Raw genomic sequence first — 22,105 nt, forward strand, 5'->3', positions numbered from 1 at the left:
ATAAAATTACCATCTTTTACTTTTCTTAGGTATTAGATAAGGAATATGCCCATGGTTACACCACTTAACTCCTTCACTGCCAGTATATGATTTAAAACTCATATATGTGGCTGATTAAATAATACTGATTTCTATAGAATTTACTTACACAGTACTTCATAAAATTTTATTATTGAAAAAAGATTAACATATGAAAGTATATAAAAACAAGTAAGTAAACATTATTAAACAAAGTTTGGCCAGGCATGGTAGCATATGCCTTTAATCCCAGCACTCAGGAGGCAGAGGCAGGCAGATTTCCTGTGATCCTGGTCTACATAAAGAGATCTAGGACAGCAGAGCTATAAAGAGAGACTCTGTCTCAAAAAAAAACACAACAAAAAATGAATAAAACAAAAATACAAAACCCAAAGGCTTGGCTGTTTCTGTCAATCAGTTAAAAAAGAAAATCAAACTAAACAAAGCCCCTCACTTCTAACTCCCTTCTCAAAAAAAAAAAAAAAATCAACAGTAATGGGGGGGGTGTTGGAAAAAGAAAAAGGCTTGATCATTTATGAACCATAAACCCGAGTCTGTAAAGCTACACTGTTATGCATGACCATGACAGTGTGTTACACAAAAAGCAGGGCCTGGAGCCTCATTTTATCACCCAGAACAAGAACAGTTTGAAAACAATCATTCCTTTTTTCTTTTTTTCAGACAGGGTTACTCTGTGTAGCCCTGGGGCTGTCCTGGAATTCACTCTGTAGCCCAGGCTGGCCTTGAACTCACCCTCCTGCCTCTGCCTCCCGAGTGCTGGTGTCACCACTGCCTGGCCAATAGATTCTAAAAATGACTGTTAAAAATCTATAAATGGGAGGAAGAAATCGGTACTCTGTAAATTAAGGGGAAACAAACATTTTTACTTTAACTCTTAATTAATTCCGCATTATTTGGCCATTTATAATCTTCAATGAACAACACAAGGTAGACCGACCTCTATTTAATAAAAAGGTTTTAAATGTAAGCTAAGAGGTTTAACAAAGTAGAAAGTCAGTTTTTAATTGACAGTCCTTTACTCACCATTATCTGGTCCTTGAAATTTCATGGAATAAAGCTTAACAGGTTGATTGAATGCCACGGTAATAAGTAGCTGTGAAAGAAACAGTTTAATTATAAAATGATTTGTCAGCACCATCAATACAAAAAAAAGGGGAGCTAAAATAAATGTGGCACAAACCTAGTTCATCTAACAAAACCATTGTAATAGAGATTCTGTAAGCTGAAATTAACTTCATTAGTTTGGCAGTTAGGAACAGCGACCACCAATTATTTACATACATAAAAATTAATGCAGTAAACTTAAGATCTGGGGCTGGAGAAATGGCTCAGCATTTACCACCACTGGTTGCTCTTCCAGAGGTCCCACATTCAATTCTCAGCACCTACAGGCATCTGTAATCCCAGTCCCAGGGACCCAACACCCTCTTCTCACACCTCCAAGGGCACCAGGCACGATGTGATATACAGACTTAAATGTAGACAAAAAACTCATTTACGCCAGGCAGAGGTGGCACACGCCTTTAATTCCAGCACTCGGGAGGCAGAGCCAGGCAGATCTCAGTGAGTTCGAGGCCAGCCTGGTCTACAGAGCAAGATCCAGGACAGGCACCAAAACTACAGAGAGACCCTGTCTTGGGGAAAAAAAAACAAAACACCCATTCGCATAAAATAAATAAGTATTAAAAAACTAAGATCCTGTGACCTACGAACTGGCAAGTAACATACATTACCAATAAATGAAACAAAATTCCCAAATGAAATAAATGTAAGTCCTAAATTTGAATATGTAGTTTCTAGTGTGTCAAATACTTAGCCATACCACTTAACTACGGGAAGGTAATACACAGTCATGCAGAAAGACTGACCCTCACATGAACTGTAATCTAAAATTCACAAAGCAGGACTCTTGGGACCAGGCATGTGGCTCAGTGTGTGCAGTGCTCTGTGTAGTGGGAGGGAAGAAAGGCATTAAGATCTCTCAAAGACCTCCTCAAACTGCATCCTAAATTTCTCTAAAAGGCCACATAAGACACCAATGTTGTCCAGATTCTCTCAGAAACTCTAAGTTATCCATAAAGTTTCTTTCCATTCAAAACTGTGTTTACTGCTCATTAACTATACTCCCACTCTGTAAGAAAGACTTCCTTTAACGTAAGATTTCAGCAAAGCTGTAGACAATGCTACTGTTTACACCGTCATGTTTTTAGGCAACTACACACAGGAATATGGTATAAATCATAGTTCTGAAGCTGTAATAAAGTAGCTCTGGATAGAAAAAAGGGTTTAGACTTATTATTTCAAAGTCATATTGAGGTCTAAGAAAACAGCTAGATTATTTCCTCTGGTTACACCACTCACTTTTTTTTTTAAAAAGATTTACTCATTTATTATGTATAGTGCTCTGCCTGCATGTATACTTGCACCCCAGAAGAGGGCACCAGATCTCATTATAGATGGTTATGAGCCACCATGTGGTTGCTGGGAATTGAACTCAGGACTTATGGAAGGTAGAGCAGCCCTAGTGCTCTTAACCTGAGCCATCTCTCCAGCCCCATCACTTACTTTTTATGCTTCACTCACAATAGTGTGTCAAAACATAGCAAGCATGGCATGTGCAAGGGGCTTAAATGCTGGTGAAAAGCAGGTGAGAGGGGAAAGCTAGAAACAGATCAGGTCAAGACATCCAAAAGATGCCAGTAAAGAGTTATTACCTCTTACAAGAAGTATGGTACAACAAATATGCAGACTTAGACTTTATAAACCTTTGTGACCGAGTAGAAGAGGGAAAAACCCCAACAGTGGAACAGAAAGTAAATTAAGAAAAGTAACACCCAGAAGATAAAGATGGTGTGATTAAGGTGGTTACCCGACTGCTGTGGGATGGTCTGTATGTCAAATGTGTTGCTGATTGGTCAATGAATAAATCACTGATTGGCAGTGGCCAGGCAGGAAGTATAGGCGGGACTAACAGAGAGGAAAATTGAGAGAACAGGAAGCTGGAGAGGGAGAGACTGCCAGCCACCATCAGGATAAGGAAGATGTAAAGTACCGGTAAGCCACAAGCCATGTGGCAAGGTATAGATTAATAGAAATGGATTAATTTAAGCTGTAAGAACAGTTAGCAAGAAGCCTGCCACGGCCATACAGTTTGAAACCAATATAAGTCTCTGTGTTTACTTGATCGGGTTTGAGCGGCTTGGGACTGGCGGGTGAGAGAGATTTGTCCTGACTGTGGGCCAGGCAGGAAAACTCTAGCAACACCCGACTTTCTCTGGGGCAAAAGCAACGGAGGGAAAAGAAGAAGACAGTCTGTTTTTATCTGGGACTAAGGAGACAGTCTTCCATGGGAAGGCTTATCTAACCAATCTCTACTGCTCAGACACAAGCTATCTGGGGAGGGAAAACACGGGAAGCAGTATTAAAACAATGACCAAGTACTGGTGGTGATCTACGCAGCAATGGAGCCAACCATGAGCTCCGCAATGTTCTTCAGAGCACATGGCAGCTCACACAGGACACAGAGAAGAAAATGCAGATAGTGAGGGGACAGAGTCAAAGGAACTGACAGCTAACAGGAGAAGAGAGACGTGAACCACGAGGCGAGACTACTACAGGAAACAAGAGCTCACAGAGTGGCAGTGCCTGCCAGCCTTAACATAAACATTGAATTACCTGCTCATCACAGTCAGATTCCAAGAAGGACATGTCTTTTCGTAAACAGTTGTCAAAGCCATGTTCATCACTTTCATTAAGACATTCACAACCAGCTTTGTTAATAAAAGGCATTAAATCCATCTGAAATAAAAGAAATCAAGAACTTAGGCAAAACATTTGGTTTTAGCATAAAAAAATATAAAGACTCGGATCTATGGTTCTTTCTAGATTCAGTGATTTTGAAGAAAATGTTTGCTTTAAAACAGTTACTGAAGCCGGGCGGTGGTGGCGCACGCCTTTAATCCCAGCACTCGGGAGGCAGAGGCAGGCGGATCTCTGCGAGTTCGAGGCCAGCCTGGGCTACCAAGTGAGTCCCAGGAAAGGCGCAAAGCTACAGAGAAACCCTGCCTCGAAAAACCAAAAAAACAAAACAAAACAAAAAACAGTTACTGAAACTTTCATGCTGGCCTTTCCACCTGAATTTCTGACTAAAATCTATCACTAATTATTAAAACAAAATCTAGGCTTAGCCTACATGGCAAGGTATTACAAACCCAAATTGTAGGCCTTGGTATTCCCCAGGACATATTCTACAAAGAACTTATGACTGTAACTATGTGTTTCGTGTAGCCCAGAAGCCTCTCTCAAGGACCCAGGATACTTGTAAGACAGCACTTGAAGTAGATGTAAGAAGTGCAGAGCTGAGGGTCCACTCTGGTTACACAGTGAGTCTGAGGCCAACCTAGACATACATGAGATCTCATCTCAAACAAAACCAAACCATACACAGCAAACACACACACACACACACGCACAAAAACAACACCCAAAGAAACTAACACCACCAACAAATGTAATCATCAAAAGAATAAGACCCCTGTCTCCAGGACTTCTACAAGGGCAAGCTAGCAAGCACCAGCAGCCTAATCCCATTCATCCTAAGCAGTACTCTGTTCTTTCACTTCTTTTGGGGGGGGGGGGGGGCGTTTCAAGACAGGTTTCTCTGTGTTGTTTTGGTGCCTGTCCTGGATCTCGCTCTGTAGACCAGGCTGACCTCGAACTCAGAGATCTCCCTGGCTCTGCCTCCCGAGTGCTGGGATTAAAGGTGTGCCCCACCACCGCCCAGCTGTACTTTCACTTGACTCTATGGAGTGAGCCCCTATGGCCCCTCCTCCTTTCATAACATCCAGATAAGAACGGGGCTCAGTCCTTTCCCTTATAGCATTTTCCTCATTCTTAACTGTGTTTAAAACGTTTTATAAGTATAGGGCTTCCTGTGAGATAATTAAAGCCTGACCCAGGGATGATTCCAAGCTGGACAGAACTAAGGCTCAGACCAACACAACCTTAGTTCAGGTCCAGGCACTACAAGGACTAAAATCAAAGGTATCAAAGGTGATGACTGAAATTACCACATTAGTAGAATCTCACTAGCTTAGCTATAGATAACATCCCCCTCGTCCCTCCCCCCCCCCCTGCAGGTCATAGGGGCACAAGATCCTAAGCACTTTTTTAAGGAATTTGGAGGTTGCTTTTCTTTAGGACAAACCAGTTAAAACCACTGACACTGCAGTGGAGCCTGGGCAAGTGTCCCCAGGGAACTTCTGTCTAGTCATTTCTGAACACGGACAAGATCACCAAGTGTAACTAACTGCAGAAAGCACCAGTCCCCTCACCTTCTCTTCCCTCCAACCACCAGTTCCCAGGCTTCAAAACCACTTCATCCCAAAAGCAGCCTGGGGGCACAAATGAGAACCGTGTTTTCTAGTCTTCCTGCTTGGCTGACTTGTAAATCAACTTTATCTTGTACACCAGGATGACAAGTACAATGACCTAGTTCAGTAATTATCAACCCTGGCTCAAAAACACTGTTTACACGTTCTGATTGGGTGTTATTTTAAATAAATACTAATTGTATAGACTAACAGAAAAATAAAGATAGATCACCACACACAACCTGCACACAAAAGAAGCTCTTGGGTCTACCTGACTAGTTTTTCAGCTTGAATTTAAAGGGTTTACAGACAGGAACACAGTGATTTGCTTTTCTGAACCTAATATAAAATTTTTAATGTAGTAGCTTCAACTTGAGAAACAAGTGTAGACCATAAAATACTATTTCTGAACTCTGCTTCCCTCCTGAATAATCTCAAACCATGCACAACTGTATTAGAACTATTTATGCTATGCAGCTTCAAAATATCCTTTGAGTTCTTCAGCCTTCATCTCAATTAAAAAAAAAAAAAGTACCTTACTGTTAAAATACATTGAACTAAAGCTACATTTGATTCTAAACCAAACAAAACTAGACTGCAGGAAATTAAGTAACATAGGCACTCAGTACACTGAAGCCATTTTACATAACTATAAAAATGAGAAATATTTGTCAATGCTATGTTTTCCACTCATAGAAGGAAAACAAGCATTAGAATATGGCTACTTAATAGTTTAGAAATTAATTTCAAGTGGAAGTAAATTTAGCAGAAGAAATTTAGGGGGAAGTGATTTACAATGTAGACAAGGTTATAACAGATGAACGAAACTCAATAGTCCACTTTAGTTTGAAAAATCCTCATTTGAAAATATTTTGAATTAGTAAGAAAACAGTAACTTTCATTTCAAGCAAATAACACCCAATTCAAGACTCTATTTTTAATCTTCTGATGACATACGTAGCCCTTCGGAATGTCTGTGTCCTCATTGCTTCCAGGATCATTTTCTAGATGCTGCTTGATTTTCTCTTCTAGTCCCACAGCATCTGCTCCTTGATACTGATCAATTCTCACTTTGTTTCGAAAAAACAAAAATGTAGGTGTTGCTGATATATTGTTGGTGGCAGCTGTTCCCTAGAATTGGCAAATTAAACAGTGATAAAATTAAAAGAAATCTCTACCATTTTGATTTTTCATTCAACAACTTTAAGCCAATTAGAACAGCACAAGTCCTAACCAGAAAGGTAAAACAATGTATTCCTAATTGTTGAGAAAGAGCAGACTGGGCTGAAAAAGGTGGCTCTTTCAGAGGACCGGAGTTTAATTTCTAGCACCCACATGGCAGCTCATAACCACCTGTATGACTCCATCCCAGACGATCTAATTCCCTCTTCTGGCCTCTGCAGGACACAGGTACACAGGTGGTACTCAGTCAGGCATACAAGCAAAATACCCACGTATATTTAAAAAAAAAAAACAACCCAACAAACAAAATAAACAAACAAAAAACAAATGAAAAAAATCTTTTTTAAAAGGCAGACCTATTGTAATGGAGTTCCTATGGAAATACAGGTATATTATCCATAGACCCACAATAGAGAACAGCTGTTTTTGTTTTATAAAACATTAGTTTTATTGTCATGTACTTTATACAACAGAACTACCTTCTAATACAGAAATTGTGCTTTATGGCAGGCAGCTTTCTTATAATTACAAAGTATGAATTTTTCAAAAAGAAATAACCAAAGGCTGGGCATGGTAGTATACACCTTTAATCCCAGCACTTGGGAGGCAGAGGCAGGCAGATTTCTTGAGTTTGAGTCCTGCCTGGTCTACAGAGTTCAGGCCAAACAGGGCTAAATAAGACTGTCTCAAAAGAAAACAAACAAACAAAAATCAAACAAAAACCAGAAAGGTAATGATGAGTCAATATAAACCACTGCTGCTAAGAAAAAGTATCCACCTGAAAAAGAAGAGCCAGTCTATACCACCTGTCAAAAAAAAGGTGACAGGGCAACGTCTTTTGTCTTAAAAAAGAGTTGCCCTCATTCAATTTCTACTCTTACAGAACCGATTTCAGGTCATCATAAAACTAATAGCTATCTTTTACATTTTTGCTCTAGTTCTACAAATTAATACGAAATGGAAATTAATAAACACCAGAGCACCACTGTTGAAACTTTTCATGACAGGATTTAAAAACCAGCAGAGCAAATCTGTCCTCTCACATAATGCAAGTTGTATGAAGAGGCACAGAATATACATCATTCAAAGAAAAAAAGCATAAAGGTAACTAAGGGATATCTTCTCTAAATGTCACAGCACTACTTTAAAAAAAAAAAGTGAGACAGAAATATGAGTTATACATGTACACACGTGATCTTAAATTTCCTGGTATGCATAATAAAAAACTAAAGTAAGTAAAGTCAATAATATATTTTAGTTAAGTCAATATGCACATTTCAACATATTCAACATAAAGATAATGACGTTATTTTTCTTTCATAAACTAATATACCTAAAATAAGGACAGTGATACCATCTATTAACATTTAATGTAGGTAAACAAAACAAAAGTGTGTAATATTGGACTTACACAAGTTTTTCCTAACATTAAAAAAGTTTAAAACAACTCAGATTGGGCAAAAATATATGCAGAACATAACAAAGTACTTTAACTCTAGCAGAGGGCAAAGACAAAACAGTAAAAACAAGAAAGACATCCAAAAGAAAAGCGCTCGGAATAGGCAACTTGACAAGTGAGATACTTAAGATGAAAATTAGTTAATAGGGGCATTAAGGAAATGCAAATTGAAGCTACTTTTACTGCAGCAGGTAAAACAAACCTGTGGTATTCAGAATGAGGAGGAACTGAACTTTCTTTCATGCATTAACTTAACGCACAAAGTATATCCACTTTAAGGGGAGGGTGGGCACATGGAACTTAGAAGATAAGATTATAAAGTGATGAAATTAAATCAAACTACTATCAAAAATTCTCCACTATAACTTTATGATCAATAAGCCAATGCCTCAGCAGAAGATAGAGAACTACTAAGTAACCTATTACTTTAACAACATTGTATTAATTTCACCTCATATTTAAAAAAACTTGAAATAGTACTTTCCTAACCAATGTAGTCAAAATGGCATTCATAAAGGAGTAAGCATCATGTAAATAAAGACATAATGGGTAATATTAATGTTGGATTTTGATCTGTTTCATGAAAAAAGAGGGGAAATAATGCTCTTCTGCCTTACCTGGCACTGATGTACATCTACTTCCAAGAAAACTGCCTGTGGATATTTATTACTCATAGAACTGAATGCTGGAGCAATCCTCAAACACGGTCCACACCTGTGAGAAAAATAGTTATATTCAGTAAAATAATACAAAGACTGTACTAACTTAAATCTATAAAAGCATTTATCAAGTTAAACAAAACAAGGCAAACTGATATTCTTGGCTTTAGGCACTCTAATATATTCATCTGGGTCATTTATAATACTGTATTAATACCATATTGCTTTAATGAGAACAGATACAATATTAGGTCTCAGGCTTAAGATTGTAAAATCTTTCTGTTTTGTTCCTATTGAAAGAATGCAAAGCGGGGATGGAGAGATGGCTCAGAGGTTAAAAGCACTGCTTGCTCTTCCAAAGGTCCTGAGTTCAATTCCCAACAACCACATGGTGGCTCACAACCATCTGTAATGAGATCTGGTGCCCTCTTCTGCCCTGCGGGGATATGTGCAGACAGAACACTGTATATATAATAAATAAATAAATCTTTAAAATTAATTAATTAATTAAAAAAAGAAAGAATACAAAGGAAAATAAAGGGATATGCTTCTAAATTGAAAAAAAAGTCAATAATGTCAAATCAATCCTCCTTGATTAGGATTAATATACAATCCCAAATTTTTAAAATGAAACTAACAAATTTATAGTCTAACATTTATGGGGAAACACAAAAGACAACCTAAGCTGAGGTTTAAAGCTTTAAAAAAAGAATTACCAGGTATTAAGACCTAGCATAAAGATTTATTAATTAATAGCACCCAATACAATAGGTTAAATGTGTTATTTGAAAACATTTAGAACTCAAAAACCCCAACAAACTCTGAAAGCTCAAACACTCTGAACCCACACATTTCAGATAAGGGATAAAGAGTGTGGAACCTAACACAATTACCTTCTACAACCTAAAGAACAAGGCTTAGTGCGGCAGTGCATGCCATTAATCCCAGCACTTGGGATTAATGTAGGTAGGTCTCAGTGAGTTCAAGGCCAGAATGTCTACATAAAAATTCAGGAATCATTAACATGAGGTCATTTTAAACAGGCTAAAATATACATACAATTTGAAACTACTGAAGAGAAAAATACTTGAAGCACTATGTAAGATAATTTTAAATTTCATAAAAATTATTCATAAATATAATCAAAGATAATTTGTTAATCCAAAAAATATTAAAAGAAAAAATAAAGGCAAGTGGGGCAATGAGAAATATAGCAAATGACAGACTCAAATCTAACTATACCAGTAATATTAAATATAGTTTGAGAAATTAAATTAAAAAATTAAAAAACAAATTATGACCAGGTATGGTGGCACACACTTTTCATTCCAGCACTGGGGAGGCAGAGGGAGACTGATCTCTGCAAACTAGAAGCCAGCCTGGTTTACAAAGCAAGTTCTAGGAGAGACCCATCTCAACAAACAAACAAACAAACAAAAAGGAACTGAAGGCCAAAAGGTAAGTAAGTTGTGCTATTCAAAACCCAACATCCTAGTTCGTAAAAGGGCCACAGGTAGGACAATTTATAAATTCAACCCAATCCCAGTTCTTTTTAAAGGAGCTATTCAGTTTTTATTAATAAATAAAATTTTTCCTTATAGCCATAATATTAAATGATATTCATAAGCTTGATAACTGCCCCCCTCCCCACCTTCTTCTATAGCCAGTGCTCTTTTTTTTAGCAAAGCTTGTATAAATATACATGCAAACAAGGATAAAGAAAATGTATGCACTTTCTAAAGCCTCATTTCAGAAGGTTTGTTTTTCCACAGGGGATAACTTTCAAACAGGCCATTTCTAAATGTATTGTAGTTACTAAAACACAGTTATATCCATAACTGGTTATGTAAATCACATAAAATACATTTATTTTAAGAAACTTTATTAATAAAATAATATACTTTGGCCATTTGCTACATTCACAATTCCCAAAAATGTTAAATTCCTGTTACCTCATTTAAAGTTTTACAACTGTCAAGAACAGGGCTATGGGAAAGCTCAGTAGCAGATCATTTGTATATCATATGTGAGACCCTAGATTCAATCCCCAGCCAAAAAATAAAAACTCCAAAGAATTATGTCCTAGACGCTAACTCTTTAACTACCATTGTCAAAAGTCCATAACAGATCTTCAGTATTTAGTTGCTGTTCTTTATAAAGCGATGGCCATATACTACATGCTGCATGCTCATGAAGAAACTATATACTCTTGAAAAGGAGCAAGACTACAAAATACAATTCTTCTAACAGTTTTAGAATCCAAAAGAGATGGGAAGGAGCCCAAAGATGCAAGAATCTGGGACTGTTAATGATGATGTATTTATTTTTCTTGTTTGTTTTTTGTTTTTGTTTTTTTGTTTGTTTTTGTTTTTCGGAGCTGAGGACCGAACCCAGGGCCTTGTGCTTACTAAGCAAGCACTCTACCACTGAGCTAAATCCCCAACCCGATGATGTATTTCTTATACTTAATGTTGATTATAAAGATGTGGTCACTTGAAAAATTGATCAAGGTATACATTTTAATAATTAGTGTATTCTTGAATGTTAGTCATCAAAGCTCCCCTGCCAAAAAACAAACAAACACACACTTCCGATTGAAACCACTCCTAGGTTTCAGCATGCCCTGGCCTTCGCCACTTCACTAACTGCACTCACAGATAGTTATCTGTCTAGCTTCTACAGGCTACTGGGCTATCTTATGTTGGTAAACTACTGTCAGTCCTTAGCAATTTTGTAATATGTAATTAATACTTTGTACATGTTAGTAATATACTTTTGAACAAGCTAAGGTACTACAGGAACTCAACATCCTCATACACACCACTAGCATCCTTCCTGAATGGTTAACTATGACACCTGCTTTAAGAAAACAAAATACAGGGTAAACTGTCTGTAACAGGAAGATTTGACTTACTGGGAAAAAAAAAGTAATATATTCACTATTTCAAGACAAAAATCATTCATATCATACTAATGGGGAAGAAACTACACATTCTTTGAGCTTAGCATACCACAAACCAAAACAATAAAACAGCACTTTTGATAACCACTCAATGTATCTGGCCATATTTAAGAAGCAACTATTTGGAGACAGTTATTTTAAAAATCTTACCAGAATAGGTATTTTTTAAAACACCTTCCCAAAGATTTTATTTTATGTAAATGTTTTGCCTGCATGTATTTTATATATATATATATAACATCACGTTGATGTCTGATGCAGTCTGATGCAGTTGGAGATCAGAAGAGGGTATCATATCCCTTGGAACTGGAGTTACAAGTGGTTGTGAGCTACCATATAGGTGCTAGAAATTGAACCCAGGTCCTCTGGAAGAGCAGATCATGCTCTTAACTGCTGAGCTATCTTTCCAGTCCCAGAATAGGTATTAACATATAGAATTAATTCTCTTAACAGTATGAATAGATCAATATTCTTCTCATCTTGTCAGGAAAATATAAGAGAGTAAACTGAATTGTTGTTAGGTTATAATGTTAAGATTATAATGCAGATAGAATTGTAGTTAATTCATTTAAAGCAATCTGTATTAAAAAAATAGATTACAGCAGAGACTGAAAAATATATAATTTGCCAGTGTTCACAGTAGTGTTTTTGTTTGTTTGTTTTTTTTGGTTTTCAGAGACAGGGTTTCTCTGTGTAGTTTTGGTGCCTGTCCTGGATCTCACTCTGTAGATCAGGCTGGCCTCAAACTCACAGAGATCCTCCTGGCTCTGCCTCCTGAGTGCTGGGATTAAAGGCATGCACCACCACTGCCCCAGGTAGTGTTTGTTATTCTTAACAGCTAAAAGCAAACACAAGTCAAGTGTCCATCAACAGATGAATGGATAAAATGATATATAAACACAATGGGATATATTTGCAACTATAAAAAGGAATGAAATACTGAAACAAGCTATGCTACAGATGAATCTTGAAAACATACTAAGTAAATGACTAAAACGAAGAAAAAGGAAGCATACATTGTTATGGCTGCACTCACATAAGGTGCCTAAAATAGGCAAATTCCTAAAGACTGAAAGTACAATGGAGACTACCTGGGAGTAGGTTGATATGGAAAAGGTGGGATCTAACAGGTTTGTTCTTCTGGAAAAGTGAGGATGGGGAGTTACTACTTAACAGGCTGAGTTTCTACTTGAGATGATAAAGTTACTTTAGGAAATAATAGTGATGATAACACAATTTTGTGAATGAATGTACATAATACCACTAAGTTATACTCTTTGAAATTGCTAAAATGACTCCATATAGTGGTGAATACCTGTAATTCCAGCATTCAGAAGGCTAAAACAGGAGGATCACAAGAGGCTAGTCTGAGCTTAAAAAAAAAAAAAAAATTGCTAAAATCAATTTTATGTTATATATATTTTACTATTTAAAAAAAAAATGGAGCTGGGCGGTGGTGGCGCACGCCTTTAATCCCAGCACTCGGGAGGCAGAGGCAGGCGGATCTCTGTGAGTTCGAGGCCAGCCTGGGCTACCAAGTGAGTTCCAGGAGAGGCGCAAAGCTACACAGAGAAACCCTGTCTCGAAAAACCAAAAAAAAAAAAAAAAAAAAAAAAAAAAAAAATGGGGTTTGAGGTGTAAGTCCGTGGTAGAGTGCCTACCTAGTATGTTCAAAGGCCCTACACATATAATTAAGAGCTTTTGAAGATTTCTTGAACAAAGCAATCTATACACTGGTTGAGGAAAATTAATTTAGACAAATGGTTGATAAGCCATGTACAGTTTAGCTTAAAGCACATCATTGAAGTGAAAAATCAGATACTATAAAAAATTATGCCCTCAACCTAAAATGAGGGAACATTAGCTTTCCCTGAGCAGTTTCTGACAGACTTTATTGGACATAGTTCTTTGCAAGTCATCAAGTATAAATAAAGCCAGTTACACTGACAGCGAGCTCAGAGAACAATGAATGTCTTGACTGCCCATGTTGAAAGAATGTTAAGGATATTTTAAAAATAAGAAAGAATGCTAAGGGTAACTACAACCTTACTAGATTCCTAAGTGTTACCTAAATATTCTTTTAAACTAAAAATGTTCTCTAAATGTAAGCACATATTTGCCTTAAGTTTTTACAAAAATGTCATTTTCACTCCATAAAAACATTTTAATAAGTGATCCAGGTCTCCACCAATCAATCTCCACAGTGTGTTAAAAAGGACACCGCACCGCTAACAGAAAAGTTTCAGCAGCAGCAATGTTTCCCCACTTTCCTCACTTCAATCAATGACTACTTGTTACTCTGCCCCTGGTATGGTAAGGGGGTACGACGTCATTGAGTGACGGAGTGCAAAAGCTCCAGCTGACCAGAATTAGAAGGAAGAACTAAAAGTAAGATTCCTTATTGAAGCCATGCGTCCGCTCCTCTGGTGTCGGCTAGTCAACAAATGTGCAGGTACCGCTCCTCTGGTGTCGGCTAGTCAACAAATGTGCAGGTATTCTCCTAGTGTAAAAGCTACACACGTGACAAAATGGTTAAAGCTGAGAAGACACAGTTCTAGAATCCCAACATTCCTCTGAGACATGTCTTGATACCTGACAGTCTAATTTAGTAAATGTAAACGTATCAGGTCACATGGGCACCCTATTTCCCTCTATTAAATGAACGTACTGCCCTTTCTCAATTTTTTTTTTTTTTTTTTTTTTTTTTTTTTTTTTTTGGGTTTTTGAGACAGGGTTTCTCTTTATAGCTTTGCACCTGTCCTGGAACTCACTTGGTAGCCCAGGCTGGCCTTGAACTCACAGAGATCCACCTGGTTCTGCCTCCCGAGTGCTGGGATTAAAGGATTGCACCACTACCACCCAGCTTCCCTTTTCAGTTCTATGGGAGCCTGGCCCAAAACAAAACAAACATCACCAACAAAACCCTCTAACTTGTTTTCATCTCTATTTGTCCTCCAATCCCCTTAAGCTCATCTACATTTGTAAACTCAACATTCACTGAACTCTGTACTAGAAACTACAAATTTTTCCTCCGGCATTAAAAATAAAACAAACAACACAACTACACGGGCAAGTGTACCTGTTACATAAACAGTGGTACTGGAAGTGGACTGCTCCCAGTTGGTATATGTGTAAATAATGCCAGAAGAATCTCTAAATGAAGACCTCCAAACCTCCTAACTACGTAGTGCTACATACAAGAGATCTGTAAATACACGCTGAATTTTGGCTCTTAAGGCCTACTTCCAATTTACATATAAGAATATTATACACCCGGCCAGGCAGTGGTGGCACACGCCTTTAATCCTAGCACTCGGGAGGCAGAGCCAGGCGGATCTCTGTGAGTTCGAGGCCAGCCTGGGCTACAGCGTGAGCTACAGGACAGGCACCAAAACTACATAGAGAAACCCTGTCTCAAAAAACAAAAACAAACAAACAAAAAAAGAATATTATACACCCAATAAGCGACCCACCAGCTTTTTATCCTTTACACTGTAATTCTATCCAAAGACAACTAACATCTTTTCCGATCCCGATCATCTTAAATCATTAAGTTAAAAAAGGCAATTTGGTCAAACACAGAGGTCTGTCCAACCGGTGACACATAAATACTTTTTTGTGTCTGTATTTTGTTTCTGTAATCTGCATACACAGAGTAGCCTGAGACAAAACCAAGCATGGTACAAACACACTACGCACATTACAAAATCATTTTGTCCCATTAACTTAATTCAAAATGCACCAACTATGCCTTAAGACTACACGTTATTCGGACTAGATGGGCAGCCTCATCTGCATCTTTCAAAGGCTTTGCAGAAAACGCAGGTGAAGAGAAATCAAAGCGTTTGGAGAATTAAGCTTCCAGGGATACAAAAATGCGAATGATAGCTGGTTCTTCCCAAAGACAGGAACCGGCGCAGGCAGTCGAGGTTGAGACTCCTACAAGCTGAAAGAAGTCGCGGGCCGCCCCCAAGAGCAGAGGACATCGGCGAATTTAAAGACGGCGGGTAGGCATGTCCTGAGCGGCGAGACCCACCAGATTGGCCTCTGTGCCCGCCTGGAAGCCCCCCTAGGCACATCTGAGACCCTCTCTCTAGAGCCGAGGCCTAAACCTGGCAGCGGCCTGGGCGGTAGTCACCACCGGACATTCCAGAGCATTAAGACGACAGGGGAACTGGGACCCGGAAAATAGGGGCGGGGGGGATGGGGGAAAGGGACCCACAGAAGAATGCCAACAGGGCCCAGACTCGGCCTTACCCTCTCATGGTGAACTTGACCACAGCCAGTCTGGAGCCCGCCCCACTCAGCTCCGGCTGGAAATCTGGATCGCTCCCGACCGGCTTCACTCCCACCATCCTCACAGAGAACCCGGCAGCGCGGCCGCGACGCTTCCGGCTTCAAAACTTAAGAAGAAAGCCCGAGGGAGGCCCGAGGGAGGCTGCGGGAGGCCGGGGCCTGGACCGGAGCGGCGACCACGACGTGTCCTGCCGGAGCTCTGAGTGCCGAGTCACGCCAGGGAGCAGACGAGCCGAGGGGGAGGAGACGCGGCCTGGGAGGGGGAGCGAGAGGGGAAAGGCGCGCAGCACCCAGCAGCCACCGCGCCGAGGGAGCCCTGGCTCCGGCGCCTTTGACGTCATTTCCGCGCCTTCCGTTTGCTGGCCCACCTGAACCTTGCGCTGCTGGAATGGCGCAAGGCGCAGGCGCAGGCGCAGACGTAGGTCCAGGCTGTAGGAGTTTGCGGCTCCGCTAGCGTTCTGAATTTGCTTCCATCGCTTCACTGACCTGAAGTTTTGTTTTGTTTTTACTTATTACTTATTCATTCATTTATATCTATTTATCTTTACCTGTGTATCTATATATCTATATCATCTATTTATCTTTATCTATATCTGTGTATCTATCATCTATTTTTCTTTCTTCTTCTTCTTCTTCTTCTTCTTCTTCTTCTTCTTCTTCTTCTTCTTCTTCTTCTCTCTCTCTCTCTCTCTCTCTCTCTCTCTCTCTCTCTCTCTCTCTCTCTCTCTCTCTCTCTCTCTCTCTCTCTCTCTCTCTCTCTCTCTCTCTCTCTCTCTCTCTCTCTCTCTCTCTCTCTCTTTCTCTCTTTCTTTCTTTCCCGAGGATTTGACTTGGGGGAGACTGGGCGAAGGGACTCCCCTGTCCATTGTGGACCCATGACTATTGCCTAAGCTCATAAGGCATTCTTTGCAAGAACTTTAACAATGGTCCTGTCTTGTATTCTGGGCAAGTCACCACTCGCAAAATAGATGTTAGAAACATTCCCTTGCGGATTTCATTACATATGGGTGCTTTGAGCATTCGTTCGGAAAGTATTATGTACCCAAATTATGACAAAAAAGAAACAACCCCCATTTCTTCAGGAAGCCGGAGTCTAGTGACATACGACATTAACAAATTTAGATAAGAAAGTTGGAAATAAGTGAGATGAGCTTGGACCACAAGGTAAAGGGCAGATGATGTAACTTCAGAATTCAATCTTGTCATTGGGTTTTTGTTTTTGTTTTTTTAAAGAGACTATGAAGTGGAGAGGGAAAGTGGGAGGGGGAATACCAGAGGGATTGGAGCAGAGGGAGTTGGGATTGATTTGATCAAAGCACATATGTGTGTATGAAATTCTCAAAAAACGTATTTGACATAGGATATAAAAATTCATGAAAAAGGCCGGGCAGTGGTGGCGCAAGCCTTTAATCCCAGCACTTGGGAGGCAGAGGCAGGCGGGGCTCTGCGAGTTCGAGGCCAGCCTGGGCTAGAGCCTGAGTTCCAGGAAAGGTGCAAAGCTACACAGAGAAACCCTGTCTCGAAAAACCAGAAAAAAAAAAGTTCATGAAAAAGACCGGGCGGCGGTGGCAGTGCACACCTTTAATCCCAGCACTCGGGAGGCAGAACCAGGAGGATCTCTGTGAGTTTGAGGCCAGCCTGGTCTACAGAGTGAGATCCAGGACAGGCACCAAAGCTACACAGAGAAACCTTGTCTCAAAAAACCAATAAATAAATAAATACATAAATACATAAAATGCATGAAAAGACATACAATGACTGGCTATGAGTAAAGAAAAATAAGAATTTAATTTTGAAAAAGAAGTTAGACAATGAAAGGTAATAGGAATATTCCAGATAGAGGAACCAGGATGTGCAAGTGAGTTGAAAGGACAGACGATAGGCAATATTTGTTTAATACATGCATCAGACATGGTGTAGAGTATATATATATATTAGAATGTGTGTGTGTATATATAGATATATACATTACCTCATTTTATTTTCATGTTATATTATAGACAGTATAATGACTTTAATAGAGACAGGCAGAATTTGCCATGTCTCTGCAACTTCTCTTACGGAGATGAGCAAGCCATTAACTTCTCTGAACTTTGTTTTTCTTGTCTGAGAAGTAAGTGTGTTAATATCTACTTTATAGAATTGTGAAAGCTGAAAGTTATAGTGATGTTCAAACCAAATATACAATACCCAGTAAATACTGTTTGTAAACAGTTTATCATTTGGAGCTGTGTTAACATAATATCACAGAACAAGTTGCTTATCACAACATAAAATTCTCCAGCTGGAGAGATGGCTCAGCAGTTAAGAGCACTGGCTGCTCTTCCATAGGACCGGGGTTCAATTCCCAGAACCCACGGCAGCTTACAACTATCTGTAACTCCAGTTCCAGGGTACCTGACACCCTCATACAGATATACATGCAGGCAAAACACTAATGCACATTACAAATAAAAACAAAAAAAAGCCCAAAAACTTCATTTAAAAAAACATAAAATTCTTATGGGTCCAGGAACTGGAAGTCCACAAGATTAGGAACCAATGGAAATAAATGAGAAGGTCGCTGAAAGAGTTAGTTTCCTGGGGTCCTTCTTATTTTTATGTGACTTCCTTTGCACTATAGATTCACACGAGCACAATACAAACCAAACTGTTCCTTTCCTTACAGACATACCAGTCTTATTAAATTGGGACAGGCTGGCCAATTAAGAAACAGGAGGAGCACAAGAAAGGAAACCCTCCCTCCCTTTGCTCTCCCTCTGTTGCCACTGTCTAACACCCAGGTGATTTTGACCTAAACTACAATTCTATCTGCATTATAATCTTAACATTATAACATATAGTTCCAGGAAAGGCGCAAAGCTACACAGAGAAACCCTGTCTTGAACAAAAACAAACAAACAAATAGTGTAATGACACCAACAACAAACACAGGAGAAAGACGTCAGGGGCACACTGCCATTTACAACAGCATTTCAGACAACAAAACATCTTTAAATAGACATAGCCAAGGAGGGAAAAGACCTCTACAATGAAAACTACAAAGCTCTGAAAAAAGGGATTGAAAAAGACACTAAAAATATGGGGAGGTTTCCTGTGTTCACAAAGCAGTGGAATTAATATGTGGAAATGACCACCCTGCAGTTTACAGGCTCAATGCAATCCCAATCAAAATATCCACAAAATTCTTTACAGAAATGGGGGGGGATTGTGAAATTCATATAAAATCAGAAAACATCCCAGATAGAGCAAATTGAGCAAAAAGGGAATACTAGAGAAATTCCAGATGTCAAGATATATTGTGGAGTCATAAAAACAATATAGTATTGGCACAAAAAAAAGACATGTAGACCAACTAAACAAAATAGAAGAGTCAAGCATGGGCACTCTTAACTATAGCCATTGGAGACAAAAAGCATATACTGAAGAAAAGACAGCATCTTCAACAAATGCTGTTGGCCGGGCGGTGGTGGCGCACGCCTTTAATCCCAGCACTCGGGAGGCAGAGCCAGGCGGATCTCTGTGAGTTCGAGGCCAGCCTGGACTACCAAGTGAGTTCCAGGAAAGGTGCAAAGCTACACAGAGAAACCCTGTCTCGAAAAACCAAAAAAAAAAAAAAAAAAAAAAAAACAAATGCTGTTGGGAAAAGAGAGTGTTCACATGCAGAAGAATGAAAGTAGAGTTTACCACCTTACACAAAAACTAGCCCCAAATGAGTCAAAGACCTCAATTCAAACTTGAGTCACTAAAACTGCAGATGAAAATATAGTATCCATGAGACACAGGTGTAGGAAAGGACTTTCTGAAGGGGACTCCATTTGCTAAGGAATTAAAGCCAACAGTCAACAACTGGGAACCCATAACACTAAAAAGCTTCTGTACACCTAAGGAAACAACCAATCGAATGAAGAAGAAATCCACAGAATCTGCCAGCTTATACATCACTCAGAAGATTAATATCCAGATACACAAAGCTCAAAACACAAAGTCAAGGAAACCAATGACCCAATTATAAAATGGGCTAGAGAGATCTAAACATGGAGCTCTTCATAGGAGAAACAGGGAGTTCTCAATAGAAGAAATGCAAATGGCTAACTAATACCTCAAAAAGTGTACATCATCCTTAGCAGTCAGGAAAATGTCAATTAAAACAATTTTGAGATTTGACCCCCCCCAAGTCAGGATGTCAAAGAGCAGCATCAAAACTGATAACACATGGTGATGAGGTTATGAAGAGAGAGGAACCCTCATACACTGTGGGTAGAAACACAAATTTGTGCAGCTACTCTGGAAATCAATGTAAAGAATTCTCAAAATACTAAAAATAAATCTACCATGTGATCTGGCTATACCACTTTTTGGCATGTACTAAAGACTCAACAGCCTACTTCACATACTTGCTCAGCAATGTCCATAACTGTCCTATTCATAACAGCAATAATTGGAATTCCAGGAAATGGAAACAAGCTAAGTGTTCTTCAACAGATGAACGAATAAGGAAAATGTGGTACATATACACAACAGAATTACTATTCAGCAATAAAGAAAAATGAAATAATGAAATTTGCAGAGTATGGACCTAGACACTGTGGGATGTCGTTCTGTATGCTGTAAATATGTGTTGCTCTGATTGGTTGATAAACAAAATGCTGATTGGCCAGTAGCCAGGCAGGAAGTATAGGTGGGGTGAACAGACAAGGAGGATTCTGGGAAGAGGAAGGGCTGAGTCAGGAGTTGCCAACCAGACACAGATGAAGCAAGATGACAAGGCAGAACTGAGAAAAGGTACCAAGCCATGCAGCTAAACATAGATAAGAATTATGGATTAATTTAAGTGTAAGAGCTAGTCAGTAATAAGCCTGAGCTAATGGTCAAGCAGTTATAATTAATATAAGTTTCTGAGTGATTATTCTATAAGTGGGCCACAGGACTGTGGGGGCTTGGTTGGACCTGAGAAACATCTGACTACACCTAGAAAAATTCTGAGTGAGGCAACCCAGTCCCAGACAGATAAATGCCAAATATTCATTCTTATCTTCAGTTTCTAACTCTAAATGGAGTAGCCACAGTAGCAAGGAAGGTATAAAGGAATGAACTTGGATGGGGAATCACAGGATACAGATAATAAGATGTGGGAAATGGAACAGCAAGGAGAGGGCTCCACATTAGAGGAGGATGGAGGTCAGTACAGAAGAAGGGACAAACAACACCAAGATGGTTTGATAAAGTATCAAGAAATCATGTTATTTTATATTTACCTAAAATTATACACAGTACATATAAGTGTATGCACACACATTCACACACACACACACACACACACACATGCACACACATCTTAAAGGAAGTTAGTTACTTGGGTTGATAAAGCTCCTCACAAGAACTGTACACCAACAAACCCTCCAGTCCCAGGTACCAGAACCCTTTGAAGGTTTAGTCAGGGTAGTCCAAATGACTCCCAAAGGAATAAAGATTATCACTGTAGTTCTTGGTTGCCTCTCAAGGGTTGAGAGTGGGCCCCTATTGCCGAAGAAACCAACATCAAAGACACAGGACCTGGATGACTTTTGCTGGATCTGACCTGAAAACCTTTTCCTGTGGTCTAGCTTTCATGATTCTAGAAAATGCTACAAAAACTATTGTGGGACAGAAGCAATTAAACCATCCTACTTATTTTCAACAACTATTAAATATTACAATTACTATCATGGCAATAGAGGCATAAAGGTGCAAAAAATGGCATTCAGATGTTGGTGGCCACCAACAGCTATCTAACTGGATATAAAGCCCACTCAAAAGTAAGGAAATCAGCCAGGTGGTGGTGGCACACACCTTTAATCCCAGCACTCCGGGAGGCAGAGGCAGGCAGATCTCTGTGAGTTCGAGGCCAGCCTGGGCTACAGAGTAAGTTTCGGGAAAGGTGCCAAAGCTACACAGAGAAACCCTGTCTTGAAAAACAAAAGCAAACAAACAAACAAAAGTAGGGAAATCATGCCTGGTACTGGAAATGTAGACAGTTTCCAAGGGCTAGAGAGGTCATAGATTTTTAGAAAAGAATTTACTATCAATGCTTTGCTAGACACATTCTAAATCTCATCCTTACATCCACAGATAAGTGTGACTACCACACCTCATC

The 22,105-nt window shown here is 39.3% G+C and overlaps 1 protein-coding gene across 1 annotated transcript in view; it reads right to left on the minus strand.

The window, feature by feature from the left end:
* Positions 1–16,278, minus strand: part of Txnl1 (thioredoxin like 1) — a 28,520-nt gene extending 12,242 nt beyond the window's left edge. Inside the window, exons 1-5 of the mRNA XM_052742312.1 lie at positions 15,931–16,278; positions 8,670–8,766; positions 6,369–6,542; positions 3,715–3,837; positions 1,063–1,132 (exon numbers count right to left, since the gene is read on the minus strand). Of these exons, the coding sequence (XP_052598272.1) occupies positions 1,063–1,132; positions 3,715–3,837; positions 6,369–6,542; positions 8,670–8,766; positions 15,931–16,028 (562 nt within the window). The 5' untranslated portion in view covers positions 16,029–16,278. The remainder of the gene's footprint in view (positions 1–1,062; positions 1,133–3,714; positions 3,838–6,368; positions 6,543–8,669; positions 8,767–15,930) is intronic.
* Between the last annotated feature and the right edge of the window lie 5,827 nt (positions 16,279–22,105).

Source organism: Peromyscus californicus, unplaced genomic scaffold (genome assembly GCF_007827085.1).
Source record: "Peromyscus californicus insignis strain IS unplaced genomic scaffold, ASM782708v3 Scaffold_17__1_contigs__length_78620276, whole genome shotgun sequence".
NCBI lineage: Eukaryota > Metazoa > Chordata > Mammalia > Rodentia > Cricetidae > Peromyscus > Peromyscus californicus.